General features: G+C 34.3%; 1 protein-coding gene across 1 annotated transcript; it reads left to right on the top strand.

Annotated features, from left to right (window-relative positions):
* The first annotated feature begins 4,362 nt into the window (after positions 1-4,362).
* Positions 4,363-13,568, top strand: LOC142532441 (homeobox-leucine zipper protein HOX9-like). The gene is made up of 18 exons (XM_075638740.1): positions 4,363-4,577; positions 5,644-5,803; positions 7,036-7,127; positions 7,759-7,849; positions 8,106-8,204; positions 8,726-8,839; positions 9,031-9,114; positions 9,214-9,366; positions 9,878-9,952; positions 10,208-10,314; positions 10,935-11,100; positions 11,214-11,396; positions 11,630-11,707; positions 11,871-12,014; positions 12,158-12,483; positions 12,725-12,830; positions 12,958-13,104; positions 13,319-13,568. The coding sequence occupies exons 1-18, from the start codon at positions 4,363-4,365 to the stop codon at positions 13,463-13,465; spliced, it is 2,487 nt and encodes an 828-aa protein (XP_075494855.1). The 3' UTR covers positions 13,466-13,568.
* The last annotated feature ends 779 nt before the right edge of the window (positions 13,569-14,347 follow it).

Here is a 14,347-nt window from a genome sequence, read left to right as displayed (position 1 = left end):
ATCATTCTCCCAACCATTGCTAATCAACAGCAAATTTGAATCCTTTCAAAAAAAAATCTTCTCAGGGAAAGGTTAAAAAAAAAAGAACACAATGGCTTCCAAGAAAATTGCAGGTTTTCTGGTTTTCATATGCGCATTGACATTCATTTTAGGTCCCTATAAGGGTCTCGCGATGTCGGAGTGTGCGAAGAATTGCATGCCGACGTGCATGCAGCTCGTAGATGCGAACGTTGATGCTTGCGAGCCTGCTTGCGAGCAGTATTGTTTACAAGTTCTTGGTCATGAGGATCATCATGGTTGGAAGAATTGATTTGTAAAAAGCATTTGGGGGTTGGTTTTTTTTTTTTTTTTTTTTAAATTTTTTATTTTTGTGTTAGGACATTGTCTATCTGATTTTGATCTTTTTGTTAAGGAAATAAAAATATTTTTTTTTTATTTATGATTTACGTATATGTTGGAGTCCTAGAAAAACTATTTTAAAGATTGTGAAATCATTTATAGCACATATTAATTTATTCTCTTAAAATTTAGAGTATTAACTGTGAATTCATCTTACCATAGCATGATTATCACTAATTAATCGCTGTCCAGTGGAATTATTCTGAAATTGAACTTAATACTGTAATTGAATCTTGATGGAGAAAACCAAAAGAGGAAAGATTATATATGACCCAATAATTCATGTTAATCATTAAGAAACAATCAACAAATACGTGGAAATAAAAGAAGTTACAACTAATTAATTAGGAGTGTTACAGAGAATATTGCGAAATATTTTTTCTCCCAAGACTGTCTTTTTTGCTGGTCATTTTGATCACTGATCTTCGTCAGACTGTCTTGAGAAGATGAAGGGATTCAAATGAATGATAAATATATGTTGATACCCTCATTTTATGACATAATAATGAGAATAAATGAAGGTTACTGTCGAGTTTTTTTTTAATTATTTATTTATTTATATTATTATTAATTTTTTAAATCTACTATAAAGTTTATTACAAGCTAGCACTAATATTTGCGATTTTGAACACTTATTAATATCTCGTCATTGTCACAATCCCAAGCTCATGACTTTCAAAGATCTTTACTAAAGATATCCCTTTGCACAAATCACAATACTGTTAATTATGCATTCAGTTTGAATTCGGAACAAGCACATGACCTATACGCCGTGTGTGTAAAGCATAATTTTATAGAAATTCAAGATAAATAAATGTTTTCGAGCATTAAATAATATTAAAAAGTATTCGAGAGAAGAATTTGAAACGACTTTATATTGAGTGTTTAATCCATTTATTAGTACACGTCTATTCTCTAGGTCTCGATGGCTTACTTTGCCCTAAATGTCCCCCTCACTCTTTAAATTCAGTCAACTTAGCCCTCTATCGACTTGAAAGGCGAAACTGTCAATATATATATACCTAGAAATAAGAATTGAAAAACATGATCCGCTGCTCAGATAGCACGAGGGCGTGGTTACACCCAAAGCTCGGGTGACCCAAATTTTTTTAAAAAATTATATATGTGAATTTTGGATAATTATGTATTAATTTGATATTAGCCCGGTGGTTTAATTTTAAAAAATTAAAGGATTCTGGAGTTTCAAATTCCTGGCACTACAACAAAAATGGCTTTGTGCAGCGCACATATGGGCTTTCCGCAGCGCGCATTGCATGCTGCAAAGTTGCAAGCAGTTAAAAGCTCAAGATTATCCGCGGCGTAAATATACACGCTGTTAATACTATTATTAACGGCGTGCATAGAAAAAAATAAAATTGTAGCGACGGTTTTTGACTAAACCGTCGCAAATCCGCGACGTTAAAAAACCTCAAAACCGTCGCTAATTTAGCGACGGTCTTTAAATTTAGCGACAGTTTTATAATTTCGCGACATTTCTAAAACCGTCGCTAAATTTTGCGTAAAAATAAAAAAAAATTTACTTTTATAATTTAATAAATTTTTATAAAAACTAATAATACAACTATAATAATAATACTCATTCTCTTAATTAACAATTAAAAAATTAACCATAAATTGAAACAAAAACACGTATCTAAATCAAAACTAAAATCATACGAGAGAAAAATTTTAAGTGTTGTGAAGTAAAATGAAACGGAAATCGAATTTAAATAGAGAATTTGCGATTTTTTGCGACGGTTTTTTATTAAATAGTCGCCGATGCACGCCTATTAGTGACGGTTACATTAAATCGTCGTCGATTTTAAAGCGGCGACAGTTTCATGTAAACCGTCGCTATATTAGCAACGGTTTTACTAAAATCATCGCTAATGTAAAAATTCGAACTCATTTTCCGCAGCGTGCTAATAATATGCATGCCGTTAATAATATTATTGACGGCGTGCGATTAATGTACGCCGCTAATGTCTGAACACAATTTAAAAAAAATGATTTACTTTTAACTGCACACATAAACATGCACGCCGTTAATAGTATTATTAACGGCGTGCATTTATTGTGCGCTGCGGATAATGCACGCCGTCCATAGTAATATCCGCAGCGTGCTTATAATGCACGCCGTTAATAGTATCAAGTTACTATCTGCAGCGTGCTTTTAATGCACGCCGTCCATAGTAATATCCGCAGCGTGTTTTTAATGCACGCCGTTAATATTATCAAGTGCAACACTATTAACAACGCACATATGGGTGCACGCCGTGAAAAGTAGTATTCGCAGCGTGCTTTTAATGCACGCTGTTGATGACGTGCTGCGGAAAATCATTTTTCTTGTAGTGTGGCTCCTCCATCGGAAGGCAAACCTCATCCCGATCGCTGAGTGGTGGTAATTATATATCGTAGACTCTGATCACCTAACATGACATTTTGCGTTCTTCACTACAAGAAAAACGCAAAACCGTAGGTGGTAAAAACTGTTGTAATTGATGTTGTTATTTAAAATGTGTTCAACGACAACAGTTAAAAACTGTTATCGTAGTTATTAAACGGTCGCTAATTAGTGACCATTTATGCTATAAAATCGCTAAAATTAACGACGATTTTAGACTCATAAGCAGTCGCTAATTAGCGATAGTTTTTTTTTACTAAACCGTCAATTAACGACATTTTATACATAATTAGCGACATGAGTTTATACATAATACGTCGCTAATTTTTAAAGTAAAATAAAAAAATATTACTTTTATAATTTAATAAATCTACCCAAAAAACTTACAATCTGACTAAGCTAATATTATTTATGATCTTAACTAACACTTAAAATATTATCAAGAATTGACCCGAAAAAACTTACTCTAAATCGAAACTAAAATCGTCTAAGAGAGAAATAATTTTTGTAGATGTGAAGCGTTGTGGAGGAAAATGAACCGAAAATGCGGATATTTATAGACAGTTTGCGACGATTTTATCAAAAACCGTCTCGATTAGCGACCGTTTTATTAAACCGTCGCTTGTTTAAATAGCGAAGATTTTTGTGTAAACCGTCGCTATTTAAAATATTGCGACGATTTTAATAAACCGTCGCTATTAGCGACAGTTTTTGTTAAAACCGTCGTTATTTTAAAAATTGCGACGGTTTTATTATAATCGTCGCCAAATATAGCGACGGTTAAGCAAAACCTGTCGCTAAATATAGCAACAATTTTAACAAAATCGTTGTTTTTTTGTCCAAAAAACACGCTAAAAGACAATTGATTTCTAAAACCGTTGCCCCGTTGTCTTTTAGTGTTTTTTTTTGGTAAAAGACAAAAAAACTGTTGTCTTTGTTTAAAAAAATGCTTTTTAACAACGGTTTTCACTAAAACCGTTGTTAAAAGTAAAAGACAACGGTTTTTCAAAATAAAAAAAAAACGTTGTGTTTTAATTGTTGTGTATTCAGTATTTTCTTGTAGTGCTTGTGGTAGCTCGACGGAAGGTTTTCGAGTCCACTTCTGAGGGTAGGTCTCTAGCTAACTACTCGGATCCAAGAAATTTTGGGGGTGTTCTAGTTTTCTATAGAATCAAGGATGATGCATGCATGCATGCGAACCCTAGGGATATACACGAAGTTCATATCATATAAAAAGATTCATGGAAATTATCTGACCTCACCGGCATAGAGTATAAATATGCCTTGTAAAGGTTTCCGCAGGGGGCACCTCGGCGACCCGATGTAGTGATTTATTTGTTGATGAAGAATGAAAATTAGGAAAGAAGACAAAACTAAGTGAGATTGTTGTAATATGCTTGAAATTGAGATGGATCCAGTAAAGCAAATTATAAGTATAATTTTCAAATTTTAATAAGATTATCAAACTAAGGTTAAGGCCTCTGTCCTATAAATGGCAACATTTAGATTGTTTTTTAGACCTAAACCCTAAAATATCTAGCATTTTCCTTGCTGATCAGATGGCTAAAACCGATAACGCCGCCGCTAGAAAGAGAGGACGTGAAGAGGGTGAAAAGCATATCCGATACACCGATGAACAGATTAGGGTTCTTGAAAAAGTTTACGCCCAGTCTCCAAACCCGAATCGTTCTCAACGCGAAAATTTAATCCGTCAACACCCTACCTTGAACGGCATTGACAACAAGCAGCTCAAGATCTGGTTCCAGAACCGCAGGTGGAAATCTTTTCTTCCATTTTCTAATTACTTTATTAGAATGATTTTTTTCCTTTTTTTCTTTTGGTTCTTATTACTATCACTGATTAATATTTTGTTGCTTTTAATGTGATGTTATGTTTGCTAAATGTTTGCAGATTGTTTCAGCAAAAAGTTGGTTAATATATCAAAGTTGGATCAGCTTTGAGCTATTTAATTTGTTCGCCTAAAAATACTATGGATCGAGCCGGCTTGACATAAAAAATATATAATTCGATCTACTCGATTCAAAAACCATCCGAATCGGGTTGGATCTGGGTTAACGAGATTTGTTTTTATTTAATTAAAACTTAACTAAATATATAAATCTATATTTCATATATATAATTTGGATTAATAATAAATGCATAGAAAAAATACGGAAAAAATAAAAAAATATATTCATAAATAAAGGAGGACAACAAAAATTCATGATATTCAAAATTTTATATATATAAAAAAGATCAACAAAAATTTTGAATGTACAACATGTGGATTATTAATTATAAGTGATCTTTTTATATTCATTCACAATTGGAACAAATATATATTTATATTTTTGTACTCAAGCAGTTGTTTGTACTAATAATGAAATAAATAATATGTTCGATATTAATTTATATGTTTATTTTTAAATTAATGCTAAAAAGAGTTATTTAATTCGCTATACATGCTTTTAAGTTGCATATTTAGTTAATTAGGTGTTAAATTTTTATATGATTGGATTATCACACGGTGTGAGTTAATTAATCTATTTGCAAAACATAGAAAGTTTATAATATCTTACACATCTTCCCTAAATTTAATTTTGAATCGTGTTAATATTTCTTTTGTTATTCATTTTCATATTTATGTCATTTAAGCCGTTAAATTTCATTTTTAGTCTGTTATCACGGTTTATTTCATAACTTTAGTTCATTTTCTATGTGGTACGGTGCTTATGTATACAGTTTCACGTGAGCATTCTCGTAGAAAAAAAGGATCAATTTTTTTCTTCGTTTTATTTGGCATTATTTACTAAGAGTATTTATTGGTTCCCTATTCCTAGAAGCCGTTGCAAGCAAAAGAAGGAACATGAGGATATTTTGGCAGAGAACAAGAAGCTAAAAGTGGCCAACAGTTTGCTAAGGGAAGAGAAGAATGCCTTGCTCAAAAGGGTAGCGGAACTCGTACGTGAGAATGACCGTTTCCGGAGCCAACTCCTCGCTGTATGCTATATATATATATATATATATATAGATAGAGATATATGTTATGAGGTTTGGTCTCATTGGCACCCACTGTGTTCACTTACATAAATAAATATCGCTGAGGTGGAATCCATCTATTGGATATACATTTTTATCGCATTCAATATGTGGACGTCACTTCAACGATACTGATCATGGTGGGTGCTCTGGAGATCAATTATCATCATATATTATATATATACATCCATCAATTACATTGATCATCATTAATGAAATATATTTTGGAAAAATAGTTTCTTTATCTATTAATTTGTCTAGTTTCAGGTTTTGATCAACTAACTTTTAATTTTCGGTTATTTTGGTTAAGTTTTTTATGTGACACTGACAAATGCTGACATGACACCAGAAAATACTGATGCGATATTGAAATTGCTGACTTGTCTATTAAGACTGAGACTTGGACTTGACTCGACCCCAAAAGCTAGCTCAATATGAGAGGATTGTCCAAGTCCATAGATACAACTCCCAGAAACAGCATCCAACAGATGCAGGACATCTTAACACTTACCCCTCACGCTCATGAATGAACAATTGGAGCGTGAAGACATTAACGGGTGGCTCAACTATGGGCAATCCAATATATAACGGTGGGTCTGGACTCTGATACCACGTTAAGATTGAATATTAGAACTAACTCAATCTCAAAAGTTAGTTCATTAGAGAGGATTGTCCAAGTCCATGTCTCATATCGGTTAATTGGATAGAGTTTCTGGGAGTTGCATCTATGGACTTGGACAATCATGCCCCCTTAAAATAGTTTTTGGGGTTGAGTTATGTTCAAGTTTTAATCTTAACATTGTCATATGTCACGCCAACAAGTATACCAAAATAGCTGAAAATTAAAGTTAGAGTACCAAAACAAAACTTTGAAACTTTAATGAACAAGTTTCCAAAATTTGACAAGTTAATAGACCAAGAAAATTCTTTTCTCGGTTTATTTTATTATACTGTTTTCAGAAATTTTCTAATAATTAATTTCTTGTTAACTTTTTTATTAGACTAACCCACAGCTGGAACCCTTTTCTTGTTTTTCGAAATTTTTTATACTGATTTTGGATTTAACATAGGTGGTTTATCAAGAATTGTATTAGTGCGAGTTATTTTGACTATTTATGCTTTAAATATACCTAAAAACAATATGATTTTTACTTACAAAACTAGTTTTAGGTAATAAATAATTGTGTTTGCAGATTACTACTACCTCAACTGCGACTAACCAGGCCTCCGAGCCTGAGGTTCCCTCTCCTCACCTATCCATGAATAATGCTGATGATGACAAAGGGTATATATGCAGCATATACACAAGAAAATACCATGAAACAACTTTTGTTTCATAAAAATAATGGAAAATTGCGATTTTAGTGTTATAATTTGATCTGTTTTGTGTTTTAATAATGTAAATTGTCAATGTTTGGTTTTCATCTACTAACTTGAATTTTTTGTAGTCATTTTGTGGACAAAAGCCGCTAACTCTTTCGAATATTATTTATCTAACATTGATGTTCTTCTATGTAGTTCATGTAGCGAGAAACAAAAAAAAAAAACAAAAAAGTAAAATAAAGCAAAACAACACCCAATATTTCAAAATTGGAGGAAAAAAGTTTGTTGTTTCCCTTACTTTTGCTTAGATAGATTTTATATGCATAATATAGATTTTATTCTTGCAGTGAGTCATGTATAATATTACGTAGTTTTATTATTTGATAGATTTAGTGGTTTTGCATGAAAAAATGACCGAAACAAAAAAGAAATTCAAGTTAATGGATAAAAACAAAAAATTGACAGTTATGGAACTAAAATAAAAAATATGTCTAATTTAAAAAACTAAAATTGCAATTTTCTCACAAAAATAAGCATCAACATATGTACTAGGAAAGGGTGCTAATTTCTACTTCTTTTTCATGTATATACAGACTTCTCATTCAGGCGGATGAAGCTCGGAACGAATTCCTCCCTAAAGCTACTGGTTCTGCTATCAACTGGGTTCCTTTTCCCATGCAAGAGGTCGTAACTATACATTGTGTTGTGTTCTTTTACGTGCACATGTGCTACTCCGGCCTAAACCATTGGTTCTTGAAAATTTCGATATATGCCGAAGCAATGCTGTGGACTAGCCATTTTTTGCTTGCTATTTTTTTTCTCTAGATGTGAGACTAACTTAGGATTAATTCTTAGATAACAAATTCTTGTCCGGCCGCATGCATGTTTTTTTATCAATCCAATCATCACTTTTTTTTTCTTTTTTTCCCCCTTTTTTCAGGTCCATGGTCCGATCTCGACAGGTGAAGTTTACGTCGCATATGGCTGCGCTGGAGTTGCGGCACGGGCATGCACTGTAGTTCCTTTCGAACCTCTTAAGGCACGCAATACTTCGAACTTTATACACTAAAATTTAGTCATTTTTCATCGAAGCATTGATCGGACAATGCACACATTAACACTATGTTGGAAGCCATATAGACGTCTCATAGGTGCCACATCAGCGTCATCTCTGAAAAATGAATAAATTTGCAAAAATAACAAAGATAACGGACCAAAACTTAAATTTGATAATATAGATGACCAAAATCATCTATATATTGTTCATTTTTGTCATGTTGTTGGTCACTTAAGTATTAGTCAACTAATTCGTACTTTTGTTTCAATCTTAATTCTTTCTTGCTGATGTGAAGTAAAAAATGATGACGTTTCAACGAAAATTGATGACATGACGTCGGACTTTGCTGATGTGTCCTATGTTTTATCATCACTCCGATGAAAGAATGACTACAATTGAAAAAATTGTAAATTAGTGAACCGTGAAATGAGCTCTAAACGTACAAGTTATAGTTCAAATGATAGTTATCCTGCTAAATATTAAGTTTATTGTTTTCGTGACAGGTAATTGAAATTCTCAAGGACACATCCTCATGGTCTCGAAAATGTAGAAAACTAGAGGTTATCGCCATATATCCAGCGAAGAACCGGGGAACCATTGAACTAGTTTATACACAGGTCAGTAAATATATAGTGTTGGAATATATATTCTACTGATGCACCTATCTTAGCTTGCATTGCATTGCATTGCATGGCATCGCATCACATCGAATCGAACGCGAAACTGAAGGTTACAGCGATTCAACGTCGTGTGCTTGAGCCACTCGGGTTTGCCATAAAGTTCTCTAACCCATTTTATTTGTGACCAGTATTATGCTTCAACTACCTTGGCCTGTGCTCGAGACTTCTGGACATTAAGATTCACTTCGATTTTAGACGATGGCAGCTTTGTAGTAAGTACAATTACTTTTGTTTTGCATTGCTTTCATATAGTAATACTTGTTGATTATATTTTTTGTGGAACTATATAATATTATGGTATTTATCTTAAGGTATGTGAGAAGTCAATTAATGGTGGTTCTGATGTCCCAAGCTCACCTGTTGCACTAGAATTTGTGAGAGGCAAGATGTTGGCTAGTGGCTACTTGATTTTCCCCTGTGAGGGTGGATCAATGATAAATCTAGTTGCCCACTTGGATTTGGAGGTATGCAACATTCTTTCGATAGTTTAAGGGGAAAATTTAAAAAATTGGTCTATATTAGCTTTTGCTTCTCGAAGTAATCAATATTTAGTCATAGTACAATAACTTAATCTTCTTATTTTTAGTCCGATTTTCAACTGAGTCTCAGCAAATATTTGGTGACATAGTGGTGATAATCGGTGTCATGAAATCATGCCCGGCATTATGTCTGTACGGATTGATGAGATGCTACTCTCGTGTATCCAAATGTCCAAATCTCAACACATAAGTAATATTAGCGTCGATAGTTTTAACGTGTCAAAACATTAGGTCATTAGATCAACTGTCAGGGAGTATCCTTAGGATAGCTTGAACTGAACCATCCGGATTTTGGTGAAAGTTGGACTACAATAACTAAAACTAAATGTTGACCGATCAGAAAACCAAAAAGCAATATAGACTGTCAAATTTCCCTGATTTTAAATTTGGGTGAAGTTAAATGAGTAGCATTCATAGTGCTATAAGCTTATTGCAGACATCATCTGTTCCTGAGGTTGTGCGACCCCTTTACAAGTCATCTGAACTCATTGCCAAGGAGATAATTTTCACTGTAAGTATATTATATATGTCGATATATATATACAGACTAAGTCACACATTGGTTTGTAAAGCATGTTGAATTGGTTTATAATGGTACCCTCATTTACTCAACATCCTATTATATCTTTGATTGTAATCCAACATTTTCTCTTTTTTTTGCCTCGCTTGTTGTTTGTACTGTCTTTAATTAATTTCACGGCCATTTCAAGAAAGTGGTTCTTTCAAATTCAATAGAAACTAATTACAGGCATGTTTTTCCCTTAAGGCACTTCAATATATTAATCACCTAGCAAATGAGGTAACTGCTAGCAAAGCAAATCCAAATCCTAAGGACTCTGCCTTCGTAAGATCTTTTGGCCAGAAACTAAGCAGGTGAGCCTGCTGAATCATTTCTCAAATAGTAATCTTTATCTCATCTTTTATTCTACAATCTTAATCTATGGGTCATGGCTGCATTTTTTCTAGTCTTACACACATGAGCTTTAAGCTCAAATGACTACCTTGTAAAGGTTTTTGAAATCACCATAAAATGTGATTCTGGTACAGTTGCATAATGTCTTGGAATTTCTGAGAACAAAGAAAGTTAACAGATCTTGATCTTGGACCTTGACTATTTTTAGATAAACAAAAGGCACTAGTGTCTAGTGTTGTCAAAACGTGCTAGGTCCGTCCTGCCACATAAAATAGGTGGGCTGAGTTGGCAATTTCCCAGACCCACCAAAATAGCAGGCTGGCCAGCTAACCCGTTTGACAGTACTAGCGTGATGCTAAAAAAAAAAAAGCACTAGTGTGACAGCAAAGGAGTTCAAATGTATGAGTAAAACTCAGTTAAATGTATTTCAGTGTAGAAATTTAAATCTGATATAAGCATTGCATGTTTGTGTGGAAGGAAGCATAAGCTGTTAATTCTGATTTATGCCATGAGGCTTTAATTGATGACATTATGTGCCTGAGTACGTTCTTCGTATGTTTTTTTCTTTCATTTTGTTTAGGGGCTTCAATGATGCTGTCAATGGTTTTAATGAGGATGGGTGGCAACTGATGAATATGGGTGCCCCTAAAGATGCCATTATATCCATGAAGCGAACTAATATTAATATGGGATTTGATACGCCTTATGATGGTGTCATTTGTATGAAAACCACTGTGCTACTTCAAGTGAGTTATTATCTTATTACTTTTCGACATTGATTAAGTATGTTTCACCCTTTTTTTTCACGTCTGTATCACATAACTGTGTCTTTCGACGAGTGAATGTTTATTGATGGCAGAATGTCTTCCCGGCAAAGCTAGTGGGACTGCTGAAAGATCATCGTTCTACTTGGATGGATTTCAACTTTGATGACAAGCCTAAAGCAACCATCAAGGCTCCTTACTTTGCATTTCCAGGAGTGACCACGCACAATTTATCTGATAATGCTGTTCTACTTGGCCACACCAATCATGAGGATGAGGTTGGTTGATTTGAGCTCACGATTTTTAAAAAGTTGAATTAAATGTAATGATACCTTTGGAAACATAGACATTGACAAAAATATTATTTTACGGGGCAAAGATTAAAAACTAGGTGATGATAAAACCAAACAAAGGGAAGTATTGTCTCCAAATCACCTAAATTCGCAATACGGCAGGGCATTTAAGTTTGTTTTGTTGGATGCATGTTGTCTGATTCTTGTTTCCAATTTAGGTGTTGGAAGTTATTCGATTCGAAAGCTTTGCACCTCTCCAACAACATGGTTCTTCAGGGGAATTGTATCATTTGCAGGTGACATCACCTTGTCCCCTTATGATTGGAGGCATTAATTACCATACATATTTTAAAAGACATTTTATAATTGAAGATCGGTTTTCTTTTAAATATTCTGAGGGAAAGGATGAACACGCAATGAATTTTTTGAATGGATATCATACTCTGCAAGTAAATGCAGGTTATTAGTGGACTGGAATCAATGGACGATACTTGTTTCGGTGCTTCCTCTGAATTAATCTTTGCCCCCATTGATAAAACAATACCGAATGATGCTGTTCTATTATCTTCTGGATTTCGGATCATCTCAATGGGTTCCAGGACCGTATGTTCCAATCCTACAATTTTTGCCGTATCTATTAAATTCTGACACATGTTATTTTCTTGATTTTTATCATAACACCAGTTAGACATTGTCATATAGTGGATACATCTGTTGTTTTCATAATTGTGTCTCCATATTGATAGGCAAAATGGCCATCTGCCTACGGTGTAGCGAATGAGGCATCAAGTTCTAGTACTTCATTTTCAGCCATAAACAACCTGTGCTCTATGATGATTCTGGCCTTCCAGTTTCCTTTTGAAGCCCGATTTGAGGAGGATGTAAGGTCAGTGGCATTAGAGTATATTCAACATGTAATTTCCTCCGTAAAGAACATTTGTCAGGGAGTGATGCCGTCGGGATCAAATCTTGACTACGCCACAGATGAAAACGCACCAATGATATTCGACATCATAGCAGACTCGACCTCTGATATTAACAGTCTTGCTATACGGATATGGCAAAGTTATAGGCAAGTAAAACCACATACTAATTCATGGAGATTCTAATATTATTCCCAAGTTTCTGAATTCCTCCTATTCATAGATTTTATGCTTTCCGTGCTCTAGTATGATATTATCCTAGTGTAGTCGACATGTTTTATTGATTTCAGTTTGCTGAAACAAGTTCTATGAGTTTATACTTTTATTTTTTAGGTCTCACTAGACAATAAGAGTACAATTTACTTGACTAAATATATTTGTTTGGGACAGGTCATTTTTAGGCGTGGAGATGTGCGACTTCCACTGCCTGCGTACTGGCTCTTTCTTGGAACTGGTTCAAAATCACCAATATGCTATATTATGTTTCTCTTTCACGGTATGTAAATATTGGTTTATACATGTATACACACATATATATATGTGCACGTAGAGAAAAAAAATAGTCCTAAATGACTGTTACATGTATCTATTCAACAAAACTAACTTATCTGGTTTGGTTGCAGTCTCTCCCGATATGCCTTTACGCCAACCAAGCTGCAGTCGACATGCTAGAGACTGGATTACATAATCTGCAAACACTTGCATTGGATCAGATTCTCGATGGCTCTAACATGTCCTTGTATTCCATGATTCCAACTATAACAAAGCAGGTACACTTGCAACAAAAAATCGAACCACTTAATTTAGCCCATCTGAGTTTCTTTACATTTCAATGAGATCATAATCATGGACTTCTGAGTGCTTTTTAACACATACACACACACGCCCCATGTGTTTTATAGTTGAAGTCTTATTAAGTTACAGGAAAAAAATGGAAAGCATTGATTAACCAATTTGACCTGACAGTTCTTTGCTACTTGACAGGGATATGCTACTTTACCACCAGGATGCAGTCTGTCTACGATGAATCGTAGATTCTCGTATGAACGAGGTGTGGTTTGGAGAGTAGAGGAACTGGATGGTTCATGTCACTGCTTTGCCACCGCATTCATTAACTGGTCTTTCGACTAAGTATTTCAAGCATTCTTCTTCTAAATTCTCGGAAGTTTTATCGATAGCAAAAATATTCTGTTGCATCGGATGAATTTCATCAGTTATATTTTTCATCAAAACATTTGGAGGTTTGGAAGAATTTCATTAGTCATATTTTTGTGAGCATGGATTCATGGGACTCTCGAGTGAAATATATTGGCTAATTTGCCCATTTAGGCAGCATGATTTTCTCTTTGGTTTTAATATATATTTGCTTGTCATCTCTACTATAATATGAAGATAGAGGCAATTTGTTGGGTGCAATAATTGTCTTTGTTTGGTAGAGCGATCGAATCGTGGTGTTTGAGCTGCTGTGCGGTTTAAAAAGATCTGAGTTGCACCATTACCACTAACTATAGCTTTTGGTAAAGCGGCAAACGGTCGATACTACACAACTAAATAAAGGATTGGTCTGTTATCCAGTGATCAAAGTGGAAGGAGTGAATGGACAATTATAATTACCCTTTAATTAACACATATATTAAAATTTATAAAGCATCAACGACACTAAAATCATTTTTTTCGGTACATCCGACGTTTCCCACGTTAATATCACCAAAGATATATTCAAAGACATGATATGATACAAACAAATTGCGCAAACTATAGATTAGTGGTCATGTTTCTTGGAGTGCATAGACAAATTGGTGTAGGCTGTCTGTATTTGTCGATGACACAGTACCCGCCAGGGCATTTTTAGCCTCCGCGTTCTTTGAATAAATGGCACAGATAGGTGCAGATTTGAGTAGAGCGTTTAAATGGCCATGGGTTCACGTAGCTCCCACCAAATGCATGTTGAGGTCCCAATTGTGGCCATAACAAAGTATACAAAAATGGATGGTTTTTTCGGCAAGTCATCCA

This window comes from Primulina tabacum, chromosome 18 (genome assembly GCF_025594145.1).
Source record: "Primulina tabacum isolate GXHZ01 chromosome 18, ASM2559414v2, whole genome shotgun sequence".
Classification (NCBI taxonomy): Eukaryota; Viridiplantae; Streptophyta; class Magnoliopsida; order Lamiales; family Gesneriaceae; genus Primulina; species Primulina tabacum.
Note: the sequence above shows the minus strand (reverse complement) of the source record. Positions and strands in the feature narration are given on the sequence as shown.